At 49.7% G+C, this 24,082-nt stretch overlaps 2 protein-coding genes across 2 annotated transcripts in view; one reads left to right on the top strand and one right to left on the bottom strand.

Annotated features, from left to right (window-relative positions):
* SAMHD1 (SAM and HD domain containing deoxynucleoside triphosphate triphosphohydrolase 1) overlaps positions 1-16,435 on the top strand; it is a 28,737-nt gene extending 12,302 nt beyond the window's left edge. Inside the window, 11 exon segments of the mRNA XM_062504881.1 lie at positions 184-339; positions 2,861-2,961; positions 3,060-3,168; positions 3,683-3,774; positions 5,127-5,242; positions 8,681-8,820; positions 11,489-11,578; positions 12,670-12,774; positions 13,074-13,211; positions 14,201-14,257; positions 14,259-16,435. Coding sequence (XP_062360865.1) covers positions 184-339; positions 2,861-2,961; positions 3,060-3,168; positions 3,683-3,774; positions 5,127-5,242; positions 8,681-8,820; positions 11,489-11,578; positions 12,670-12,774; positions 13,074-13,211; positions 14,201-14,257; positions 14,259-14,321 — 1,167 coding nt within the window. The 3' untranslated portion in view covers positions 14,322-16,435.
* A 2,735-nt stretch (positions 16,436-19,170) lies between these two features.
* On the bottom strand, positions 19,171-22,236 carry TLDC2 (TBC/LysM-associated domain containing 2). Its single transcript, XM_062505280.1, has 6 exons — positions 22,204-22,236; positions 21,293-21,448; positions 20,706-20,858; positions 20,462-20,557; positions 19,816-19,889; positions 19,171-19,306 (listed from the first exon to the last, which is right to left on the bottom strand). Exons 1-6 carry the CDS (start codon positions 22,234-22,236, stop codon positions 19,171-19,173), a joined length of 648 nt encoding a protein of 215 aa, XP_062361264.1.
* Positions 22,237-24,082: the final 1,846 nt, after the last annotated feature.

Raw genomic sequence — 24,082 nt, 5'->3', positions numbered from 1 at the left:
TGGACTCTGTAGACTGGGTGATTTCCTGTTCTGTTTAATGCAAAATGACTAGGAAAGTACCCAGGTGCTGCACTTCATACCAGCCTGCCCATGTGCCCTGCTAAGCAGTGCTGGTGACTTGGAGTAAAGCTGTGACACTGCAGGAAACATGCTTAGCAATATTTGGATGGGTTCTTTTTACAGCATGAAAATGCTTCTGTTCAAATGTTTGAGCACTTGGTCACTTCCAATAAACTAGAAGAAGTCATGAGGTCATATGGTCTTGTCCTGGAGGAAGATATGTTGTTCATCAAGGAACAAATAGGAGGGCCTATAGAGGAAACTGCCTGTGTGAAATCGGTGAGTCAGTGTGCTGCTCCTGTGGTTATCACAAGAAATATCATTATTTCACTCAAAGAACAGATAGTTTTGGCTTCTGCTATATGTTACTTCCAGCTCCGTGAAGTTCTGGGTATCTTGTCACAATTGATGCTGGAGGAGCATTGTGTTTATTTCTTACAGTGCTGGCAAATGTGTTAATGTCCTTACAACTCCTTGAGAATCCTTACCCAAAAGCCTCCAGATGAGAGGAAAGCTCTAGAAAGTTACTTGTACTTAGGGAGCCTAACTGGTGACTGGGATCCACTCAAAGGTACTGAAGGAGTTGGAAGAAGTGCTCACCAAGGTATTTTCCATCATTTACCTGCAGTCCTGGGTGGTTCCAGTTGACTGGAAATCAGCAAATGTGGCTCCATGTACAAAGATCATAACGATGATCCAGGGAACTACGAGACTGTCAGCCTGACCTTGGTGCTAGGGAGGGTCATGGGGCAGATCATCCTGAGTGCCATCTTGCAGCACATATTAGGGAATCAGGCCCAGGCAACCTGGGTTTCGGAAATGCAGGTCATGCTCAACTGAAGTACAGGAAGGCTCTACAGAGGGATCTGTACAGGTTGGATCAATGTGCCTAGGCCAATTGTGTGAGGTTCCACAATGCCAGGTGTTGGGTCCTGACACAGGCTGGGGCCAGGGCAGCTGGAAGGTGTCTAGGCAGAAAAGAGGTGTTTGGCAGTGGCTGAAAATGAGCCAGACATGCCCAGGTGGGAAGAGGCCAATGGCACATGGCCTGTACCAGCCATAGCATGGCCAGCAGGACCAGATCAGTGGCAATGCCCCTGTGTTGGGCACTGCTGAGGCCAAAACTCAAATTCTGGATTCAGTTTTGGGCCCCTCGCTTGAAGAAAGACACTGAGGTGCAATGGAGAAGGGCAGTAGAGCTGGGGAAGGGTCTGGAGCTCAAGTATGATGAGGAGCAGCTGAAGAAGCTGGGGGGGGGGCCTTGCCCTGGAGTAAAGGAGGCCTCCCCCAGTCAGGATAACAAAACTGGCAGCAATGAGGCAATGAGCAATCCAAGCCTGGCCCAACTGCCAGAGGCACAACAGCTTTGATGACAGCAGCAAATTGCTTGGATTTATTGCAGTAGCAAACAGAGGCAGGGATAAGACTTGAAGAAATTAGTTGCCTCAAGAGGCAAGCAAGAAGGTGTGCCAGTTGTTAATCATTGCAACTCTGTGGAAAACTTAAGTCCTCTCCCCTCATTTTATGGTTTACAGCTTTTGTCACCTCTTCAAGGACACTCATTCAGTTGCCACCAGAGGAAGGAACTGGTAGCAGCTGAAGTCAGTAGGAGATCTCTAAGGGCAATCTGGTCCTAACCAGAATTTATATGTAGAACCAAACAAGTAACCCACAAATGTTCACACTTGCCCATTATTTTCTGCTGCAGGAGTGGATAGCAATCCCATGGCAAATACGAGGGACTTGGCACAGTGAAATTGAGCATGAGATCCTATAGGAAGGATTCATTTACAAAATCCACAAACTGATTTTTGTCCTGCTGGGCTTGTTTTCACATGAATCTTGGTGCCTGCCACTAGCATTGATCTTGTGCCAGGTTCTTTCCCTGTGTCTGGTTGCTTTGTTTGGATTCTGTGCCTGTTTTCCAGTAGGATACCAGAAGAGGAGTGCCACACATGATACGTGGCAGCACCCCCCTGGTGTTCGGCAGTAGATTGCTGTGGCCTCTGTCATGACATGGAGAATGGGTGTCTGAATGGGTTCAGGCACAGTGTCCTGAACATATCCCAGTAGCAGAGCTCTTTGTGATAGTGGTATTTTTATCCATTTTGTGCTTTCTTCCTAATGCTTGCACGTGTTTCCATTGCTATTCACATCACTTTTAGTATTTCTGTAGTGCAGGTAACATGGAAACTGTGTTTGCATACAAGGTTTTACACTTTCAGAATTTCAGGGCCACTTTATGGCACTTTTTTAGGTTGAAGGATCTTCAAATTTTCAAGAAAATGTGCATCTTGTATCTTACTATTTTGTTGTTCATTTCCTATTTACCTTATAGCTGAATTGTCCCTTGTTAGGTAGGAGTTTAAGTAACTTACTATTCAAACAAATTTTGCTTAAAACATCTAAGTGTTTTTTGAACTCTGTTCTATAAAGCTGTAGATTGCAGATTGCAGGACAGTGACATGTTTGTGTATTTAATTCGCTGAGAATTAAATAATTCCAAAAATTCCCCTGTTTGTTGATACGCTTTTTTTTTGCTTTTTTTTTTGCTTTTTTTCAGTAGAGTAATGGGCAATGAATACTTGTGTTCTATGGGTTTTAGGCCCTGTTCTGCAGTTTTTAATGCCTGATAGCTTCTGGAAGTTCCTTCCTTGTCTTTTTGTTCTTCACTACCTCAGTGTTGGATGTTTATCACAGGCAAAGTCAAAGTGTATTCCTGCTGTCTTTAAAAAGCTGTTTGACATTGTTTAATTAACTCTTTCATTTCCTGTTGTTTCTGGTTCCTGGTTCCTGTCAGTGGCCCTACCGTGGTCGACCAAAGGAGAAAAGTTTCCTCTATGAGATTGTAGCTAATAAAAAAAACGGCATTGACGTTGACAAGTGGGATTATTTTGCAAGGTACAAATCTTACATTTTATTAGGAATTCCTATTGACAAAATGCTACTGTATGTACAAAAATGATCGTATTGTTAAACACTCTGTGGAATATTTCTAGGGATTGCCATCACCTGGGAATCCCGAATAATTTTGACTATAAACGATTGCTTATCTTCACTCGGGTCTGTGAAGTGAAAAACCAGAAGCACATCTGCACCCGTGACAAGGTGAGCAGCATGTGCAGCCCAGGGTGAGTCAGAGCACCTGGGGGCACACAGGGGTCCTGGGGGTCCTGCCCCATGCTCCTTTTAGCTCAAGAGGGAGAGAAGTAGTTGCTGCTCTGAAAGTTTTCCTCTGAAGCTGCTGTTTGGGGGAGGGACAGAGCAAACCACTTTGAAAGGATTTGTGGCAGGTCCTGTCAGGGGAGACTCTATAGACCTGTCAGATCTGCAGGATCCTGTTCCAGGTCTGCTGGGCAGGAAGTGACCGTAGCTGTGGTGAGGGGCTGCTAAAGGAATGAGGGATCCTCTTCACTGCCAGGCTGCCTGGGGTCACTGTCAGCACTCTGCTCTCCTACAGTGGCCTGAGCCAGATCCAGAATTTGGAAATTGTGAATAATAATCATTCTGCTTTATGCTGTGAATGGGAGGAGACAACTAATTTAATTAATTGATTGATTGTTTTAATTTTCCTAGTAAGACAGTAGCCAGAGAAAATGTTGATCAGGGTTCTCTGTTTCAGGAAGTTGGAAATTTGTATGAGATGTTCCACACCCGGAATTGCCTGCACCGGAGAGCATACCAGCATAAGACTGGCAACATCATTGAAATAATGCAAGTTTATTTTCCTTTCCTTCCTTTTCAGTTTATTTTTAAATTCTTGAAACAATCCATATCCATTTAGAATATTCAGAAAATCAGTAAGGTGTGACATAGAATAAAAGCAGGTTCTGATTCTTGTGAAAAGACTTAAAGTGCTTAGAGTGTCATAGGGACTGTGGTTAACAAAGCAAACAAAAACCAAAACAGGACAGAAACATCCTTCCGCGTAAAATTAAATTCCTCGCAAAATTTAATTTTCAAAGGAAAATTACTAAAGGCCTGAAGAAGCACAGGACCAAGGTGTGCTTAAACCATTTAAATTGCTGACAGCTGAAGTCAAATCCTTATCTGCACGTTAGAGACCACTTAGCTCAAACTGCTTGGCTCCTAGAGCAAGGTTAGTAACAGAGTAAAGCCATGAATGGCCTCATTTAGCTCAGCTAAGGCCTGGCTTTGTGTTTATGTAGTGCAAGATTTGTTCAGGACCAATTCAGCTGGCTATCTGCTTTTTTACCTCTCTTTTTGATGTCTATAGAATTTTCCCTATAACATTATTCTTTTTGCTTTTCTTGAGAACCAGAAATACTTGTATCCCCAAATAATTTTTTCCTTAGTGTGTTGTCTGCTGGGTAACTGTCTGATGAGTTTGGTAAAAGACAATGTTAAGGACTACACAGTACAAGAGTGATTTGGATAGCTTTCATTTTATAAACTTCAGCTCCTGATTTAGGAATCCTCTAAAACTCAGACTAAAAATGCTCAGCTTTGACAGTGGCTACATATGACGAGTAAAATATATTTTTTAGTTTAGGAAAACCCAGTTCTTGGCTTCCTATTCTTACAGCAGCCTTTCCAAAAGAGTGTCCAAGCTGGAAATGACAGCAAGGTACATGGAAATCTGGAAGAACTTAATCTTTAGAACATAATATTTTCCCTTCTGAAGATACTGCATGCTTGTGATACTTTCCCTTTACAGTGCTTTGTACCCTCTCGGCTAACTCGGGAAGCAGGGAGTCTGTGAACAGTTGTGTGTATCTGTGAAGAAACCTTGCTGTAGCTGAGGGACCATGTCACTATTTTGCAGGGCTCTGCAGTTGTCTCGGCAGTGCTAAACACAGTCTGAAGCAGAACAAAGTGAATTTGCTCATTTGTCTAAAGGTTACATTCTGTTCTGAACCTGTCTTCAGTAAATCTCTGTTGGAATGTGCAGATGTTGCAGTGATCAGTGTCTGCTGTGTGCTGGGGATGCAGTTTCATTGGTTGTCTTCTGTTTATAACATACTGCTTTGTTTCATTTTTCCTGTTGACCAGTGAGGTGTTTCAAAATGATATTATGCTAAAGTTATAATTATGTCTCAAACTAGGATAACAGAAGCCTTTCAGAAAGCAGACAGATTTTTAGAAATAAAAGGCTCTGGAGGAAAAGTGTATCGGATTTCTACAGCAATGGAAGACATGGAAGCCTACACTAAACTGACTGGTATGAGGTCTCAGAATTTTTTTTTTAAGTAAAAGAGCATGAGTACCTGTTAAAATGCTGTTTTTACTGCTGTGCACAGAAGGTGGGGCAGGCCTTGTCTGTCTAATGCTTGTGCTCTCAAATATTGCTAGGAAAGCAAGACCTTCTAGTTTAAATCACTTTTATGTTGAGAGAGAGAGAGAAAGAAGCACCAACTTCATGTTCCACCTATGCTCACATTCAGCAGTGTTAGAAGGTCCTGCCTGTGCCCTGAGTTTGTTGCACTTGTCACAAGTGGGATGTAAGTGAGCTCTAACTGATACTACAGGTGGCTCTGTCAGGTAAAGTGTTGGATGTGTGTTGTGGTGTGCAGCTATTCCCAAAGCAAGTTCCAAACAGTTCTCGTGGGGTCTCAAGGTTACTGCCCTGCTTGCCTGCCTCTCCTGGTCTGTGCTGTGGGGCACCAGTGTTCCCCTGGTTGTGTTCAGAGCTGCAGTGTGGGCCAGGTAACCCTAGTGCTCCAAGGCTCTGTGGTTAGCTGTGTGCATGCAGGGCAGGGGTACTGCAAGGTCCTGCTCAGGGCTGCTCTTGATTACTGGCAGCACCTGTCAGCTACAGCTCACCAGGACTTCCAGGCCGACTCTCCTGAATTTCCATCACCAAGTCTTAGCTGGCCAACAGATGGACTAAAGAACTTCTATCTTTGGCCCATGGATGAAGTGACAGGGCCTGAGGGCACTGTTTCGGAGAATCCTGTGTGCCTTAGCCTTTGTCATGCTAAAGGCCTTCTGCTGGCAGCCCTTCATATGCCACAGCCATCTGCAGTCTGACCACACACTGGTGCTGAGGAGCTGCGTGTCCCCTCTGTCGTTTTGTGCCTCTGCTCAGAGCAGGACAAGGGGGGCTGGCTTTGAGGGGCAGTAGTTGTTGGGGAAGGTGAATTGCATTGCTGAGCAGTGGAAGGCTGGGAAGAAAGGAGAGAACTGAGGTGAAGTTGTTCCCGGCTTGGGCCTGTTCTGGGGGCTGGCTGGCCTGGCGGGTCCTGCTATAGCTACCTGCTTACCTGTGGTACCTGGTGAAGAGCACAGTTCAGGGCAAGGACAGCAGTGCTATGCCCAGCCACAGCAAGGAGCTGCTTGTTGGGACCATCTATTCAACAAGGAGGGCTGAACAGCAGGGAAAGTGATGTGAGGAATGTACTAGTATCAGATGTACAGTGAAGCATGAAGGATGAGTATGTTCTCCTCTTAAACCTCTTTGCTGCCTCTAGTGCTCTGGCGGGTAGAATTTTTCCCTTCTTTTCTTTTTGCTCAGGGAATTTTCTCCCATTTGTTGCCTAAGAGATGGGAACACACTATACTTAAGAGAGACAAAAGAGGTAGCCAAGGAGGAGGGGGAAGGGTGCAGTGTGCTATCATCTCTTGCCTGGGGGGCTCTCTCTTGGGAAGGGCAGACAGAGCGGGAGATTTTGGGTGAGGGACTGGGCTCAGCTCCTGTCTAACTCTTTCCCTCGGGATCAGAGGTGAGATGGGCAGGCTGCTGCTGTGGGGAGAATTTGCTGCCACCGCAGAGTTCTGTCCTGCACTACTTTCTGCTCACCGTGGGTGAGCTTCTGCTCGCCAGAGAAGGGGACCCGGCCCCTTCCCTCTTCCCAGGGGGAGTGTCTCTATTGGCAGCTGCTATGGGAGCCCTCCTGCTTCTGCCCAGCCCCGCTGCTTTCTGGGACTGCTCTGGCCTTTTTTGCTACACCCGGCCTGCCGGGTCACCCCGCGGCTCCTGGCGCTGCTCCGGAGTCTTTGCTACACTTTGTTTGCCACCCGGGGTCTGCCCGCCTCTGCCGTTCCAGCTGCTGCTCAGAGGTCTCCTGCTGCAGTCCATTTCCCCATTTGGAGGAGCACCAGCACCGGGACCGGCTGCTCGCCGTGAGTTCCCTCAGGCAGCCCCTTCTCCCTCCCTCCCTCCCTTCCGCCATTCCCGTGTGGAGAGAGGCGGCCGAGCTCCGCCACAGCGCCCCCTGCAGCCGCGGGGGAATCATCGCAGCCGCCCTGCCCGGCCGGGAGCCAGCAGCGCCCCTGCCGGCCGTGCCCGGAACTGCACCGCAGGGGAAGGTGCCCGCGGCCGGGACGAGGCTGGCACTGGGGCTCTGCCCCTGCTCGGGGCTGTGCCGGGGCTGCTGTTTGTTTGCCTTGGGATACGCACACACACACTGGGAACCAACTGCTGCTGCTTCTCCCACAGCTGTGCCTGACAGCCCCCTCATTTCAAAGTTAGAATAATTGGAGGGAAAGGGAGTCATATTCTCCATTCCAAGGGAGGTTCCCATCTTCCTTGGCAGACACCTGTCCTTTAAACAGGACAGGTGCTTGCAACCTGGATGCTCCTGAGGTTTGTTTCAGCAATTCCTGTTGAGTGATGCTTCTGTGAAATTGTCCAGTTATGAACCTCTACAAATGATGAACCTCTGGGACGTTCTGCAGCAGAAAGTTCCCTGGCCTGCTTCCATAGTAGATGAAGAACTGGGTTGGTTTTGAATGTGTTGCCTCCAGATTTGGCAGGAAATCCTATCTGTAGAAAAGGCTGAGATTGCAAAGTCTTCTTGTCACTGCTACTTCTACACAGGGAAGATGTTCATGGGCTGCCTATTTCCCCTGCATTATCTGTCCTTTATCTGAAGAGAACTGGTATGTGGTTCCTCATGGAGAAGTTCCTGGCTTTGGTTGACCTTGTCCATTAAACCAGTTGAAGGTGTTTTGGTACATGGCTCAGAGGTTGTTCTGGACCGTGCTGGGAGCTCCTCATCCTGGTTGCAGCTCTGGGTGGGCTCTTACGGTGATGTGCATGCAGCATGCCTCCATGCTGCCCAGATGTTCCTGGCCAGGGAATGCAGTCATGGGGTGCAGATCAGGTCAGCAGCATCCTGGCATTAGCAGTCTCTAGGAAAGGAGTCTCAGCAGTCTCTAGGAGGAGTTTCTGCCCTGAAGCCATATCCAAAGAAACCTCTGTCTTGCTCCAACTGATGGTGGGAATCTCACTTCATGTGTCACTGTCATGTGGAGACAGAAGGGGGGATTTTGATTCTGACATCCAAAGTCAGAAAACCTGAAGGCTTAATGGTCATTCTTTATGTTTTTTTACAGGGCAAAGTACCCATGTCCTGAGCTAGTTAGTGGTGGAGTTCAGGATAGACTGCTAAACAAGAGGAGAAAGTAACTTCTAGTGAAATAACAAAGTATGTTGCCAGGGTGAGAATTGAGATAGTTTTTCTGCCAACAACCGTTGTGAATCTAATGATGATTAAGATAATATCGTGACTTCTCAAACTTAGTTCTGTCATTCCCTGAAAGTGTCTTTCCTGAACCAGCAGTTTTTCTGATTGCTTTAACCTTTGGCCCTGTTTGTTCATTTTACTGTGACACTGGATTGTGACATACATAACAAAAATCAATTCTACTTTGGCAGACTGTATCTACCTGGAAATTCTGCACTCAAATAATCCAGAACTGGAGGAGGCACAAGAAATTTTGCGTAAAGTAGAACGACGTGAATTATACAAATTTTTAGGAGAGACTCGACCTGAATCAAAGAAGGAAATTGTAAAGGTAATGTCCTTTAGTGGAAGGTTCTGAATTCTGTACCCATAAAAATGTACTTGAAGTTGCTGACCATCCATTTATATCTACCTCCACGTGGGCTTTGTTTAGTTTGAAGGATTGGGTTGTTTTTGTTATTTGCAATTCAAAAAATGGAGTCGAAAGTTTTCTTCCCATCTTTAAGTAGCTGAGCCATGAAACATATAAAAAATTGGGGAAAGTTTTATCTACAAAGAGTCAGAAGAATGGCAAGGTGGAAATTCAGAAGCTGATTATTACAGAAATATTTTCAGGAAAATCTTTGCTGAAAAATACAAAATTTTATAAGAGACTCTTACAGTCCAGTGATTGAGAAGGTTATTACATCATTTGATGTTCATGAAAATTTCAAAATAATCAGGAGCACATTTGCTTTGAACTGTAATTTGTGTGCTTTGCTTTGAGAGTAAATATCAAACTAAATAATAGCTGCTGAATTTCTTGGTGTTCAATTCTATACTAAGCATGAACATGCATGTACTTTTTCCAGTCTTTCATGAGTGCTTTTCAAAGCAGATAGCAGTTTAATTCCTGTTGTCTTATTTCAAAGTAATGATATATTAGATCTCACTTCAGCTGGCTCAGCTCTTTTAATGTGCTATACTCTGTTGTCAAATCATCAGTTACTTACCCCAAACTTCAGCCATAATGGTGAAAATTTTCTATGCCTGATTTCCAGAAGTGGATGTCAGTATCCAGAAAGCCTTCATAAAAATAATTCAGCTCTTTAAAAGAATAAGGTTAGACAAGGATTACCAGATGTAGCTGCTCATCTTTTTGTTTGAAGAGAAGGTTTGCTTGTGTTCTTTGTCTAAGGAAAAGTAGTGTTAAGAGATTCTGTATTACAATATCTGGAGGAAATAGGTGAAAGCAAACATGAAATGGTTGTACATGGATTGTCAGGTTTCTGCCCTTCTGAGGAGAAGGTTGAGATAAGTGGCCCAACAAATAAGGAGGCAGGTGTGAGAACAGATGTTATGAGTTCCACCTTTAAACAGTTCCATTTAGAAGCTTGGCTAATGAAAGGAGAAGCTCTCATTTTGAAAGTCTGGCCAGAGGCACTGAATCTTGGGCTTTCCAGGGTGTTGTTTTGAAGGGAGACTGGATCACTGCTGGTGCTGTAATTACATCCAGCCAGTGCTTTGCAGCCTGGGGTGCACAGCTGAGGGCTGAGGGAGAATTTTTCTTCCTGTGGTGCCTGTAGCACGAATGCCAGAGCCTCCTCCCAGTCCTGGAGGGGATCAGTGGCTGCACAAGACAGAGCTGTTTCTGGTCTGCTCCTTCACACTCCACAAGGTTATGTTTAGAATCACAGTGTGGTTTGGGTTGGAAAGGACCTTTAAAGGCCGTCCAGTCCAACCTCCTGCCATGGACAGGGAGAGCTTCCACTTGACCAGGTTGCCCCAGCCCCATGCAATTCTGTGATCTCAAGCTGGTCAGAGCCAGGGGAAAATCCCAAACAGCTTCAGAGTTCTTAAATTCAGGCTGAGTTTCCAGTTAAGGCAAACCAGAGAGATAATTTCAAAATGATGCAAGCAAAGATTGGAAGAAAGTTAAAGCATATACATTCTGATACAGAGTAGAAATAGTTACAGACAAGCTGCTTCAAGCCAGTTCCCTCCTGGCAAGGTTTTCCTCCAAGCTTGCTCTCAATCTAAATAAACCTTGCTTTAGTTTCTTGAGTCACTACAAACCACACACATGCCTCAGCTTGGCAATGTGTGTGATTTTCTGCTTATCAGTCTCCCCATCTCTGCAATGAACAAATCAGCAGAAAAAAAAAACCAAAAAAACAAAACCAACCCAACTGCTCCTAGCTGAATTCCTTCCCTCCTGGATAGTCTCCTGACTGCTCTGGGCTGTACTCCCATGAGTCTCAGTTGCTCCCAGGAAATCTTGCTGCTTCAGATCTTGCATCTTCCCCAAGACACAGCAGCCCTGAATGAAGGCCACAGCCTTTGAATGAGGACTCAAACATTTCAGCAGACAGCTGTTCTCTAGCCATGCTACTCTGCTTTGTGCTAACCTGAGTGTCAGCAGGGAATATTCCCTTGGGGCCAAAATCAAACAAAACCAGTTTGTGGGTTTCATCTTTTGTGGAGTAATTTAGCAGAGTACTTTTTGTGGGGTGTTTTCTGTGGTTGTGTGTCTCTTGTGTTATTTTATGTTTTACTGAATAAAAGCTTTATTAGAGGATAAGATCCTTCAGACCCTCTTTTAAAAAGTTCAGTGAAAATGTCTAGTATTCAGCTTTGGGGAACTTAATTGCAACATATTTGTATTGCTAAAACTGTTGGTTGAGGGTACTTATTTTCTGCTTTCATGCTTCAGCATTCTGGATGGCACTCCTGCTCTTCCCCTGCCCCATCATCAGGTGTAAAACTGTTCCACAGACTGGCAGATTTTGGGTCTTCTCAATTGCCTAAGCCTAGTTTGTTTCTAAAAACTGGGTTTTGTACTAATGGCTATGGTGTACAGTAATTCAAACAACCAGATTGCTGCAAGAGTCTTGTCAAGCTATGAGGAATTGAAAGCTTTAGTTTAAAAACATACTGTGTCACGTGTTGTGTTGCCTTGACCTGAACCTGAGAATGCATAAAAGTAATCTGAGTTAATATTTTGGTTTGGTTTCTTTCAGAGTAATATCCTGGCAGAAAGCATTGCAAATTCCAAGCCAAAGAAGGACCCTCCAGATGTGGAGCTAAAGGCTGAGAATTTCATAGTTGATGTAAACACCTCTCAGAGCGGGTTCAAGTAAAAACTTGAGTATCACAGAGGGCCTTGTGTACCTTGGTGAAGGAACAAACCCACAGGGTGTCTGTAGCTGGAGGCCTGCTTCAGTTTGAGGGTCTGAGGGCAACGAGATTCCCATGGGAGGTTTGCTGTGGTGGGAGGGTATGGGGCAACCTCATTGAGCTGTCATCTGTACACTGCTCCTGGTGACAAATGGGCTCTCCTGTCACTGTCCTCACTCCAACAAGGAGCAGTGGGAAAACCCGTGGGGTTTGGTACATAGGTGTCAATGGCAGCAGCCTGGGGACCACTGGATAGGTCAGGAAAGCAGGAAACCTGTGGGGCCAGTGGGAGGAAAAGAGGCACAGGGACCTCCAGGCTCCTGGTGTTGCATACCTGGTGCCTAGTAGGCCCTCTGGGGTTTGTCTGCTGCACAAAGCACCTGCTGCCACAGCAGACAGCAGTGTTGGCAGGGAGGGACCCTGAGACAGGGGAGGGGGCAGGGGCAGTCTGCAGGTACCACACAGCTTAATCCCTGTTCTCAGTTCATTCTGGGCACCCTTGCACTGAAGGTTCACTTCAGTGGGCAAGACTGTAGCAGTTCACTGAGCTTTAAAAAAAATTAGCCTGGGGTTTTCCCATCCCACAGACTGAAATTGTAGGGAAGTGGATTCCTGCTGACCACAGAAATATTGGTGTGCCAGGCCAATTTAAATAATGTTGTCTAAACTTTGTGTTTATAATTGTGAGCTCTGCTACAGCCTCTGTGGGTTGTGTGTTTTGGGGAGGCCCAGGCTGGCAAGTGGACTGGTCCACTTCCAGTGCTGGAAACTGAGATATTTCAGAGCACAACTGGGAGCTGGTCACTGTAAATGTGAATATCCACCTGGCAGCATCAGAGCAAGAGGGGGTCGAAGAAACTGTGCAAAATACAAATAGAAAATTGTTTTTTAAAGTAATAATTAGTTAATTACTATTTGATTATTGTAATTTTCAGGAGTGGATTGTGTGTGGCCTTTTGTATTTATTATGAGAAAACTAAAGACAAATGTTAACAAATGACATTTGCTTTGTTTTACATGCAAGGTTATCAGCATGGATTACGGAATGAAGGAACAGAATCCAATTGATAAAGTTCACTTCTATTGCAAGGCTGATCCTTCCAAGGCAGTCAAAATCAGTAAAGAACAGGTAGGTTTTTACTTGCCTTCTGAAAAGCATTTTTACCACCTGTGATGGATGGTTGGTTGTGCAGTATTTGTGGAGGGGTGGTGGGATCCATGCCTTGCAGGTCTTCAGTGTGTGTTGTAGTATGACAGTCTAGAACCCTGTGATGGCCTTTGCATATGAACACTTTTTAATTGGAGTGCACTGGGAGTCCAAATATCACAATTGATTAGGATAAAGCACGTGGATTATAGTGGAGCTTCTTACTGCTTTCCTTTTGTATTCCAAGAAACACTGAAGTTTTTGTCTGTTTTATTTCAAAGGTTTCAAAGCTTTTACCCATAATATTTATGGAGCAGGTTATCCGGGTTTATTACAAAAGTCAGGATCCACGTATTATTTCAGCTGCGAAACAGTACTTTGTTCAGTGGTGTATGCAGAATGATTTCACCAAACCACAGGTAACAAATTCACTTATTATATTCTTGTTTAGAGCTCATCATCTTCATCAATAAGCTTGCATTTTCGTTAAAAGGTTTGACATTCAGGCCTTGCCTTTGTGGCAGAGGCACTCACTCACTCACCTAACCCCTGATTTTATCACAGCTCCCATCTGAGCGGGCTCTGGTTTCACTGAAGTGGTGCTGGAGACACCTGGAAATACCATAGGATCATAGAATCATGAAATGGTTTGGGTTAGAAGGAGACCTTGAAGATCACCTTGTTCCAAACCCCTGCCATGGGCAGATGCACCTTCCACTAGACCAGGCTGGGAAAGAGCTACATCCTCAAACACAAGAGGCCTCCCAGGAGATGAATGTTCCTAGGTGGGGATACAGGCATGTAAAACCATGTAAGGCCTGTTCCTAGGTCATTCTTCTGGCATCTGTCTTTTAGAACAGTTAGTTTTAGAAGGGCTTTTTACAAATGGATCAAGCTTTCTCTGGTTGTAGAGTGTGGTTGTGTCCTGTAAGCACATTGTGATTAATGTCTGTATCTGACTGGGATGAGGCTCACTGCCTCAGCTGCTGTACCAACCGTGCTTGTCTCAGACAGACATTGCAAGGCACATCCCAGCACCCAGGGTAGGCTGATTGCAGCAGTGTTAATGAGGTACTGTGGTGAAGTCAGAGGAAACACTTAATGATTCTTTGTAGACCAGTGGCCAGAATACAGCCAGTTGACCTTCCAGATTTTCTGATAATAATTTAGGAAAAACTGAACTGCCAATGGTGATACCTTCTCAGGCAAGGCACTTTTGTCTCCCCACCACTCACTGCAGCAGTTTCCACCCCTGGGATGCACAGTCACCAGTATTTGTTGATTTACAGAGAATCTAGGGCCTTGGATTTATTTTTTTTTTCCTGTTAAACCTGAGAGTGAGCTGCTTTTTCTCTGCTTCAGAATGTCAAGCGAAAGTGAAATAATGTTTCCTGAATTTTTATATTAGGATGGTGATGTTGTTGCTCCTCATCTAATTCCAATGAAGGAAGGCTGGAATAATGTGACATCATGAACACAGGAGAGCCTCAGAACCCAGCTGCAAACAAAGGCTTTCTTTTGATGAATAACAGGTTTCTTTTACTATTCAGTCTGCTTCCTCAGAAGATGAGTAAATTTGAGCGTCAACTCTAAAAGCTGGTTGGACGGACTGGAAGAATTCACAGAACAATGCAGAATGCATTTTACAATACAGAATGTTTTAATGTAGATACTTAAAATGCATATTCCAGATGGACTTCTAAAAAACAACATACTACAACAGAGTAAACTCAGTTCTCATTTAGTTTTGAATGTATTGGCACTGTGTAGCAAGAGTAACTTTAAAAATTGCAATTCATTGTTATTACAAGATTTTACTACTCCATCTAGTTCTGATCCCTTCCTTAGCTGTGCTATTGCATGACTTAGCAGAAAAAACCCTAACCCAGGTTTGATGGGGTTTTTGGGAGAGTTAGGATTTTCTTAGTGTCTGAGGAAGAGAGGGATAACTATGCTTCTGAAAATACAGTGGGGTAAAGAAGAAATTACCCAGGGTGGCATCTTCAAAATTATAAAAATTAATATATTTTTTTTAAAAAATGGAAGGGAGAGGGAAATCTTTTGGTAATCAAATATTATTTTTCTGCTATACAAAAAGCTGGTGCAGGCCTCTTGCTACAAGTGACCGTAACTTTTATTGAAGTAACAATGTATTGCAGTGCCATGCAGCTTTTTATTGTCTTATGATATATATTTTTTATACATGGAATGTTATCTTTTTTACTGTCTGCCCTGCAAAGACTGCTCAAAAGGCCTGTAGTGTGAGTGGTTGCAGGAAGGCAGAGCTGCCCAGGTGTTTGCCAGGGCTCACGTGTGCAGACAGGGCAGTGCCAGCAGGGTTCTGCCATCCTGCACCAGGTACACCTTGGCTCTGCTTTACACTGTACTGGGCAGATAGGCTCATCAGGAATCCCTCCATTCTTGTAGCCCTGCCCTGTTCTGGATCTCGTGGCCGTCCCTATGTCATTTTTCTGTCTCTTGTAGATCTGTGAGGGTTCTCTCTTTCCCTCTACTGGCAGTACTGGTGTGAGTGTTCTGAACGTCTGTGCTGTTGAACAAGAGACCAAGGAAGACCATTTTCCTCCCATCTTTTACTCAGGTCTAAGAGGAAGGCTGCTGTCACTAAATAAAACCTCAAAGCTTGAAAAAATCTGGCCACAAAACTGAAAACATGAAGTATAAGGTTCAGTAATGCTCAGAAATTGGAGCAATCTATGGCCTTTATATCTGGAATTGGGAGAGGAGTACTGGGCATCTGGCTCAGGCAGACAGGTGTGGGTGGTCAGGGTAGTCCTGAAAAATAACCCAGTGGGAAGGTGCTGTGAGAGAATCCTGAACTTCTGTCACATCTCCTTTGCCCTTTTTATCCTGGGAACTGATGCTGTTAGTGGGAGGGAAAATGAGTATCCAAATACTTCTGCTGCTTATGTATCTGTGCTTATGTGTCTGAAGGTGTAACCTCTGGTGTTCCTGTGTAACAGTATTTCAGGTGAACCAGGTAACTGGTTAGAAGGGTTTGTGACCTCTTTAAAAGCTTTTTAAAAACTTACTATTCTTCCAGGAACATTATCTTAAAGGCATTTAATATCAAGATCTTAATCTGTCTGGAGAAGATCAAGTATCATTTTGATATAATTTTGTTCTTGTTGATTGGGTTTGTTTATAATTTGTTACTAACTGTGCACTTTATACTTTGGAAAGATCTTTTGCTTATGTTAAACCAAAAGTTTATACTTAATGTTAAGTTCTGAGAGAATTTCTTTTCTCAACATGTTCATCTGAGCCTCTCTGAAGAATAAATTTATAAACAATGATTTTATTATTCTTTTAAAGAATTGCACTGTGGTTTTTTTTGTTTTTTTTTTTTTTACTGAAAATGGTCTTACTGTGCCATTCCAAACAGCCAAGGTATTCCTACCAGCTGTCTGTGGCAGAACTTCCCTCTGGAAGAGTTCTTGGTTCACATCTCCTTGCAGGCAGTGGGGCTGGGGCTCAGGGAGGGTCCCACCACTCCTTGTGCACAGTGAGGCCACCTGGCCCTGCCACACCTGGACAGCAGCCACTCCCAGGGTGGCTCCAGCTCCAGTAGATGCTGCTCCAGCTGTTGAGGAGGGGAAAGAAGGTGAAGTCATGCCTGATCAACCTGGTCACCTTCTGTCCTGAGATGGCTGTGCCTGGGGCTGAGGGGGGAGCCGTGGTGGCGTCAGCCCCAGTGGGCTGCTCAGCAGGGTTTGAGTGAGCAGGCAGGGCTGGAGCAAAGCCTGGCTGGGTTCAGAGGACTGGGTTCAGAGTGTGGCACAGGTCTGCTGGGGATGGTGCTGGGTCCAGTTCCAGTAGCCCATTACTGGTGGATAAGGTCCACCCTCAGCACATTTGCAGATGGGGAGACGTGGCTCGTACTCCAGAGGAGTGTGCTGTGTCCAGGGTGATCTTACCAGGCTGCAGAAAGGGTCTGACAGGAACCCCCTGAAGGATCACCAAGAGGAACTACAATGTCCTGCATCTCAGAAGGGTTGTTTCCTTCACCAGGATGCGTTGAGGCCACCCACCCATGATGCAATGTAGGGGAAAAGATCCAGGAATTCACTGTGAGCCAGCAAATGTGCTAACAACTACTCTTTCAGCCAAGTGTTCCAATGGTGTCCTGGGCTGCCTTACCTTAGGCTGGATGTTGTCAGCAGGTACAGAACCACTCCCCTCTGTTCCACACCAGTGAGGCCAGCCCTGGAGTGCTGGGCCCAGAGCTGGGCTGCCCAGTACAGGAGACAGGACCAGACTGGACAGAGTCCAGCACAGGGCCAGGAAGGTGATGGAGGGACTGGAGCATCTCTGCTGTGAGGAGAGGCTGAGAGAGCTGGGACTGCCCAGCCTGGAGCACAGCAGGCTCAGGGAATCTCATTCCTGGGGATAAATACCCGGGGGAAGCTGCAGAGGGGATGGGGCCAGGGACAGCCCCAGGGGCCACGGGCACAAAGTGACACACACAGGAGGGACCCTCTGAGCTCAGGAGCCACTTCTGCACTGGCAGGGTGGCTGAGCACTGGGGCAGGTGCCCAGGGACGTGGTGGAGTCTCCATGGCTGGAGAGACTCAAAAGCCACGTGGACACATCCTGGGCAGCTGGCTCTGGGTGGACCTGGTGGAGCAGGGGCTGGGCAAGGTGACCTCCAGAGGTGCCTCCAGCCTCACCGAGCTGGAGATCCTACCCCAGTGCTTCTGGCAGAAGAATGAAATGGGGCTGAAGTCAGAGGCTTTGTGTTGGTCAGGGGTGAGGCAGTGCTGGTAATAGGAAAGGGTCCTGATGGACATGAGGGCAAGGTCCCCAGGGGGATGGTGCTGTGCAGCCACTTTTAGAGCTGGGTGCCCTGAGTTGGGTGCCCTGAAGGGCTGCAGGGGGCTCCAGGCACATGTCACTGGAGGTCTGGGACAGTGGCACTCAGCTGGTGGAAGAGGAGGGAGATATGAAAGGGTTGAGAGAAAAAGGGTATGAGAGGGCTGTGTTGAAAATAGGGCTGGTCAGTGTAGTGTCTGCCTGAGCCCTGCACCATCCTGCCTGTCCTCTTAAATCCATTCTCATCTATTTCTCTCTGAATCTCCCAGCCTGTGTGGATGTGTGCTGCAAGGAGTAAATGCCAGCTGCTGGAGAGATGCCACAGGTAGGCCATGGGAGATGGAATCAACAGAGAAATGACTGGTGAGGTTCAGCACAAGGTACTCAAGGGTTGGGCGGGTGTAAAGGACTGTAGGCTGGGGCTCCATGGGATCCAGGCTTCACAAAATAGCAGATTTAGGGACAGGAGCTGACATGAAGTGAGGTCATGGAGTGACACTTTGGCTGGAAGCTGTGCTCCCACAATAAACACATCAAATGTGGTCAAACCAGATAGACACTTGCCCTTCAATGGAACCCCAAGAAACAACCCCTGTTTGGAATCCCTCTGTGGAGCTGGTTCTGCTGCTTGGATGGGGCGGGGGGTGGACGAGGAGGAGGAGAGCTATCTCAGCCTCCAGGAATGAGAGGCTAAACCCCATGAGCCAGGCAAGAGGCAACAGATTGCGGAGCTCTGGGTGAGACGAGCGCTTGTCATCCCCTCCCTAAGAGGAAACCCTGGTCCTCACAGGGCGACAGAGGGTGTGGACTGTGCCAGACAGGGGATGGGTCCCTGAAGCAGGGCCCTGGGCTGACCCCCGACTCTTGCTGTGGACACACAGCCCAGGCTGGGACAGGACATAGCTGTCACAGCTCCCAGCCTGCTCCCCACCACGGGTCCTGCACACCTTCACAGAGCCATTCAATGCTTACAGGGCAAGGATGAGACCAGGAGTTTATTGAGGAATGGGGACTGTCCCCAATAGTGCCAGAGCTGGCCCCGGGGGCAGAAGCTGCCTGGGTTTGCTCAGTCCTACAAGCATCACTGCTCTTGAAGCTTCCTTCTCCATGTGGGGCTCTGCTGTGTTCAGCTCTGCCATGTGCCCTCTTCCTGGGGCAGCACTGCCTCATCCCAGCCACGTGGGTTGGTGTTGGGCTTGGGGTTAGGGTTGGGTTAGAGTTAGGTTTAGGGTTAATTGTGCAAATGATGCCTTGGGTTTTAGCTTTTATGCCAATGTGGGCCCATGAACACACTCTGGGCTCCCCAACCACATGGCAGCAACACTGCAGGCCTGAGACCTCACTGCTGTTTTTTCCAATCACACTGCCCCCACAGGCCTGTTCTTACCCCATGAAATCGAAATATTATTGGCAGCAGGTGAAAGGAGGAGGGGTAAGGCTGGTAGCATCCCACAGGCTCTGCAGGTGCTGTTAGGGAAGAGCTGCGCTCAACATCAGTCCAAATCATCCCCTGTCTAGCAACTTTTTCCTTGGGTGTCATTGTTGGGGTCAGGCCAGACCCCACATTTCCAGATCCTGGATGCAGAACTCCTCCCGGTGTGAGAGGGTCTCGTTGTCGAAAGTGTCGCAGGGCTGGCTGCCCCCGTGGTGCAGGTCCCCGTCCAGCCACAGTCCAAACCTCCCCCTGCGAAGGTGCCAAGAGCACGGTCATCTGCGACCTACCTCCTTCATGGCTGGAGACCTCCCACGGCAACTCCCGGGAGAGCAGCCACCTCCCGTCCTCACCCTCTGTTCCCCAAAACGGGCACGACAACTGGACAAGCAGCTGGCCCAGGCATGGCGCCGCGCCTGCAGGCAGGGAGTGGGAGAGGGCTGGGAGCGGGCAGGGAGGGGGAAGGGAGCGGGAAGGGAGCGGGTATGGAGGGAGAAAGGAACAGGCATGGAAGCAGGCAGGGAGCGGGCATGGAGCAGACTGGGCTGGAGCTGGGAGCGGGCAGCCCTTCCAGCAGGCAGTAGGGTTAGGGAATGAAAGCCCAGTGATGCTGGACAACCGGTTCCAGTGTTTTGGGGTTCAAACCATCACCGCGTGCCCGGACCCCGCTCCACAGGGCAGCCTGGGATCCCGTGATGGCTCTCACGGCCATCGGGGCAGGTGGCCCTCTGAGCGGCTGAAATTGCCGGCGCAGTTCCTACCTGCCCCCACCGACCATCAAAAGATTCACATCCCCTTTCACGAAAAAGTCGTTCCTGCCCGTCCACCTGAACACCTGCATGGGGACAGCACGCACTGGGGACAGTGGGCTGGGGCAGTGTCCTCATCCCCCATTCCTGTCCCTGTCCTGCGAGGACCAGCTGGGGGCTGCTGAGCCAAGCTGGCTCTGCTCGGGCACCTCCGTGTTCCATGCCTCCAGAAGACCTGGCCGAGCCTGTGGCTCTGCCCCATTCCTGCCAGCAGCCCTGTGGGCCCTGCCAGGGGACAGCTGCCACCACTAAAGCCCCGTCACACACACAGACCTCCAGCGGTGCCAGACATGCGGCTGCCTCCACATTCTGGCAGCCCAGAGCTGGGCTGCTACCGCCCTGCTGGGCAGGGTCCCTTTCCCTGAGCCTCCCTCCCTGCACGTTGCCTGGCATTCGCCTTCTCCCACCAGTCCTGGACAAACCCGGGGGGGCTGCTGCCAACCGGATCCCCCGGCTGCTGTCCCTGCGTCCGGCCAAGCGCAGCTCCGTGACCCCAGGTCACCCCACCTCCCCCCAGCACCGCGGAGACCCCCAGGGGTGGCCCGGTGCTCGGGTCATGGCCAGCCCCTGCCCCACGGCTGGCAGCCTGCAGCCGCACCTTCAGCTCGGGGCAGAAGGAGAACAGGAACGTCTCCCCGGTGCCGTAGAAGCCGCTGCTGCTGCGAATGGCGCTGGCGGAGAAGGCACCGAAGGCCTGGGGAGGCAGAGGGGGGAGACTCACCGCTCGGTATTCAGGGGGGCTCCCAGCACCAGGACTCGTCCCCCGTGCTACCGACGGAGCGAGGAGGTGCCCAAGCCCCGTGTGACACGGGCCAGCCGGGCTGGGGAGGGCACGGCCGTACCTGCGCCCCCGTGTCCCTGATGAGCAGCAGGGTCGGAGAGTCCGGCCGGGCCCCGCTCCGGTACAGCGTCCGCAGGCTGAAGCCGTCCCGGGCGGTGGAGTAGAGCAGGTGCCAGGGCTGCTGCGACAGCCGCGGGGGCAGCTGCAGGCCCAGCTGGGGCACAGCGGCCTCAGTCGGTGCTGACCGGCTGAGCATCCTCCCCTACCCCAGCACAAACCTGAGAGATCTCATCGAGAGTCCTCCCAAGAGGTGGCCCCACACATCATCCCTCCAAGCAGCCTCCCAAGACACCCACATGAGCATCCTTTCGAGAGATGGTCCCAAGTACCCTCCCCTTCAACGCATTCCTGAAGGGGTCTCCTCAAGCCCCTGGCCCTCCCAGCAGCATCCTGGGATACTTCCCTCAAGCATCCTCACCCTGAAAACCTGAGATGGCTCCCCAAGCATCCTTCCCCCAAAGAGGTGACTGAGGTGACTGTCCCCAGGCAAAGGGGAATGTCGCCCATCTGGCCTTACAATGGACCGACCAATTCCTGTGCAGACGAGCGGCAGGGTGGGGTCCCTGTGCCGGCCGGAGGGTGCCTCACCTCGTCAATCTCCCAGTCCCGCAGGATGCTGCTGGGTGTGCTCAGCACCAGCCTGCAGGGCTCCTCTTCGGCTGCTGCTGTGGCTCCCTCCCAGTCCTGCTGCCCTTCTCCAGCTGGGTCCTCGCATCCCATGGGCAGGTCCTGGTCCTGATCGGGCTGGGGGCAGCGGGAGGTGAGCATCCCTGCGGGCCTGAGGGAGCGGCAGCTCCCGACCCCGCCCAGGTGGGATGTCTCCCATCATCTGTCCAGGGCCTTGCAGAGAGGGCCTGAAGTCCACGGGAATGGGCACCAGGCTGAGCCTACAGCCTAGCTCCCTGCTGCTCCCTTATGTGCCGTGCCATAACGTGCCAAGCCCTGGAACCCCTCCAGGCCGTGCCACCACTGCACACGGAACTTCAAGGGTGTATCGCCACCCGAGGCGGAGGAAGGGGTGGAGGGGGAGGAGGAAGAGGAGGCAGGGAGCTGCAGGTCCTATAGGAGGGGTGAAGCCTTGTCTTTTCCCCCTTTGCCCACGGTCAGGCTGACCCCGCAGTGTGGAAGGGGTCGGAGGTGTGCCGCGGTCCTGGTGGCCTCTGGTGACAAGTGTCTCAGCCAGCCACGTGCTCAGGATGGCTGTGGGTGCAGCCCATGCCCGAGGGCGGGAGGGCAGAAATTCCCTGAGGGGCCAAGTAGGGGGAGCGAGTGCAGCCCCGGGGCTCGGGACATCTATCCCTGGACCCTCTGGAGGGAGCGGGCTGCCGGGGCAGGTCTCACTTGTGCCCATCGTCCCCTGCACATCCCCAGCCCATCACTCTCCCCAGGGCAGTCCTCTCTGTCTGTCCAGCCCAATGTCCAGCCTGGCTGGTGCCTCCCAGCGCTGCCCCAGAACTCATTCCTTGCTGCCATGTGGGACGCTGCCACGATGGACCTACCAGGAGCTGGTAGCGGACTCGGAGCCCCCTCATCACAGGCGTTTCTGGGGTGCTGGGACTGCGCCGCCGGGGAGCCCTGGACACCGCCCCGGGGTTAATGTTCAGCCGCGCCGGCCCCTCCCTGGCCATGGGTGCGTGACAGGGCGGGTGTGGATGCCAGCAGCCTGTCCCAGCTCGTGTGGGTCCACAACGTGTCCCCCTGCACGGTGCTGGGACGGGTGGGCAGGCAGCCCCCTCCAGACAGGTGCTTGGTGGCTGTCACCTCTTTTGCACCCTGGCTGTCGCCTGGAACCGAGAGGAAAGCCCTGAGGCCAGGGGCTGCTCTTGTTTTGGCATCACCCGGGCAGGTCGTGCCGAGTTGCTCTTTGCAACACAACTATCGCAATGGTTGTAGCAACAGCCAACACCTGTGTGGTGGGGTGACCCTGGCTGGACACCAGGCACCTGCCAAAGCCTCTCTCACTGCCCTCCATAGCTGGGCAGAGCAGAGAAAATACAGCAAAAGGTTCCCTCATCAAATACTTTCAGAGCAAAACAGACTCGAATTAGAGATATTAACTGAGTTTATTACTAACAAAATCTGAGCAGGATAATGAGAAGTAAAATAAAACTGGAGAAGCAGCTTCCCCACACCTGCCTCCTTCCCAGCTCTGCCTCCTACCCTCCAGCAGTGCAGGGTGATATTGAATAGAGGTTATGATCAAGCTCATCATCTGTTGCTTCTGCTGATGCTCAGGAAGAGGAGTTGGAGTCCTTCCTCTGCTCCTGGTGTGGGCTCCTCCAGGGGCTGCAGGTGGATCTCTGCTCCCCTGACCCGCCCTGGGCTTCAAGGGCACAGCTGCCTCCTATATGGGCTTCCCCACGGAATCCCAGGGGAATCTCAGCTCCAGCTCCTGAAGCAGCTCCAGCCCCTCCTCCTGCCCTGCCCTGGGTGTGGGCAGGACTGTTCCTCTCACATATTCTCACTCTGCTCTTCTCTGAGTGCAATTACATCTGCGCAGTAACATTTTCTTCTACTCAAATCCCTGATCCCAGAGGCATCATCGCCATCTGTTCTGGGCTGGGCCTTGGCCAGCAGTGGGTTCATTTTGGAGCCATCTGAAGTTGGCTCTGCTAGACACAGGGGAAGTTTCTCCCAGCTTCTCACAGAAGCCACTCCTCTAACCACCCCGCTACCAAAACCTGGACACACAAACCCAGTAAAGGAGGCCCTGGTGGCACATGACCGTCACTCTGAGGGAGCCAGCTTGAGACTGGCAGCCGAGGGAGGGAATCAATGGCTGAGGGATCTGCCAGCCTCAGGTGGCCCTGGAGAAGCCCCTGCAGACCAGGGAAGAGGTGCAGTGCTCTGGTGCAGCACCTTCTCACTGATGACACCCCCGTGAGACTGTGGGGCCAAGTGCAACAATGCTCCATTTATACCAATGGCAGCACCTGCATGGTGGCACGATGGCCTTGATACCTAGCCCAGGCCCTGGGCCCACTGCAGGCATTTTTGGGCTGCTCCTCATCTCCATAGCAGGCCCACTGCAGCCCTGGTGGGTGAATGCTTTGTTGTGCCCACCAGCCTTTGATAGCAGTGGGGGTGGGGACCAGGCAGTTCTGCTGGCCCCAGAAACTTTCTCTGGGACCCTGGTCAGGAGCCAGGACAGGCTCCCAGTTCCTGCCTGAGCTGCTTTAGCATGGCAATCCCTGTCACTGCCCTTGGCCGAACTTCTGTCCCTGCCCCATCCCTGCTCCTGGCCTTGCTCCTGGCCCCTTCCATAACCCTAAACCTGATTATGTCCCTGCCCTGTCCATTTACCCCTTCATTCTCCCTGCCCTTACCCCTGCCCTTACCTTTTCCCTACATTTGACCACGCTACTGTCCCTCCCCTTC

This window comes from Cinclus cinclus, chromosome 18 (genome assembly GCF_963662255.1).
Source record: "Cinclus cinclus chromosome 18, bCinCin1.1, whole genome shotgun sequence".
Lineage (NCBI taxonomy): Eukaryota > Metazoa > Chordata > Aves > Passeriformes > Cinclidae > Cinclus > Cinclus cinclus.
This window is presented reverse-complemented; position numbering and strand designations above follow the sequence as displayed.

Bases quoted from the DNA above. Each gene is read 5' to 3' on its own strand.
- TLDC2 (XM_062505280.1), bottom strand. From the start codon at position 22,236: ATGAGGGGGCTCCGAGTCCGCTACCAGCTCCTG. The intron at 20,859-21,292 runs GTGAGGCACCCT...GCTGTGCCCCAG, and splicing joins GGGACTGGGAGATTGACGAG to CTGGGCCTGCAGCTGCCCCC. The intron at 19,307-19,815 runs GTAGGAACTGCG...GCACCTTCGCAG, and splicing joins TTGATGGTCGGTGGGGGCAG to GGGGAGGTTTGGACTGTGGC.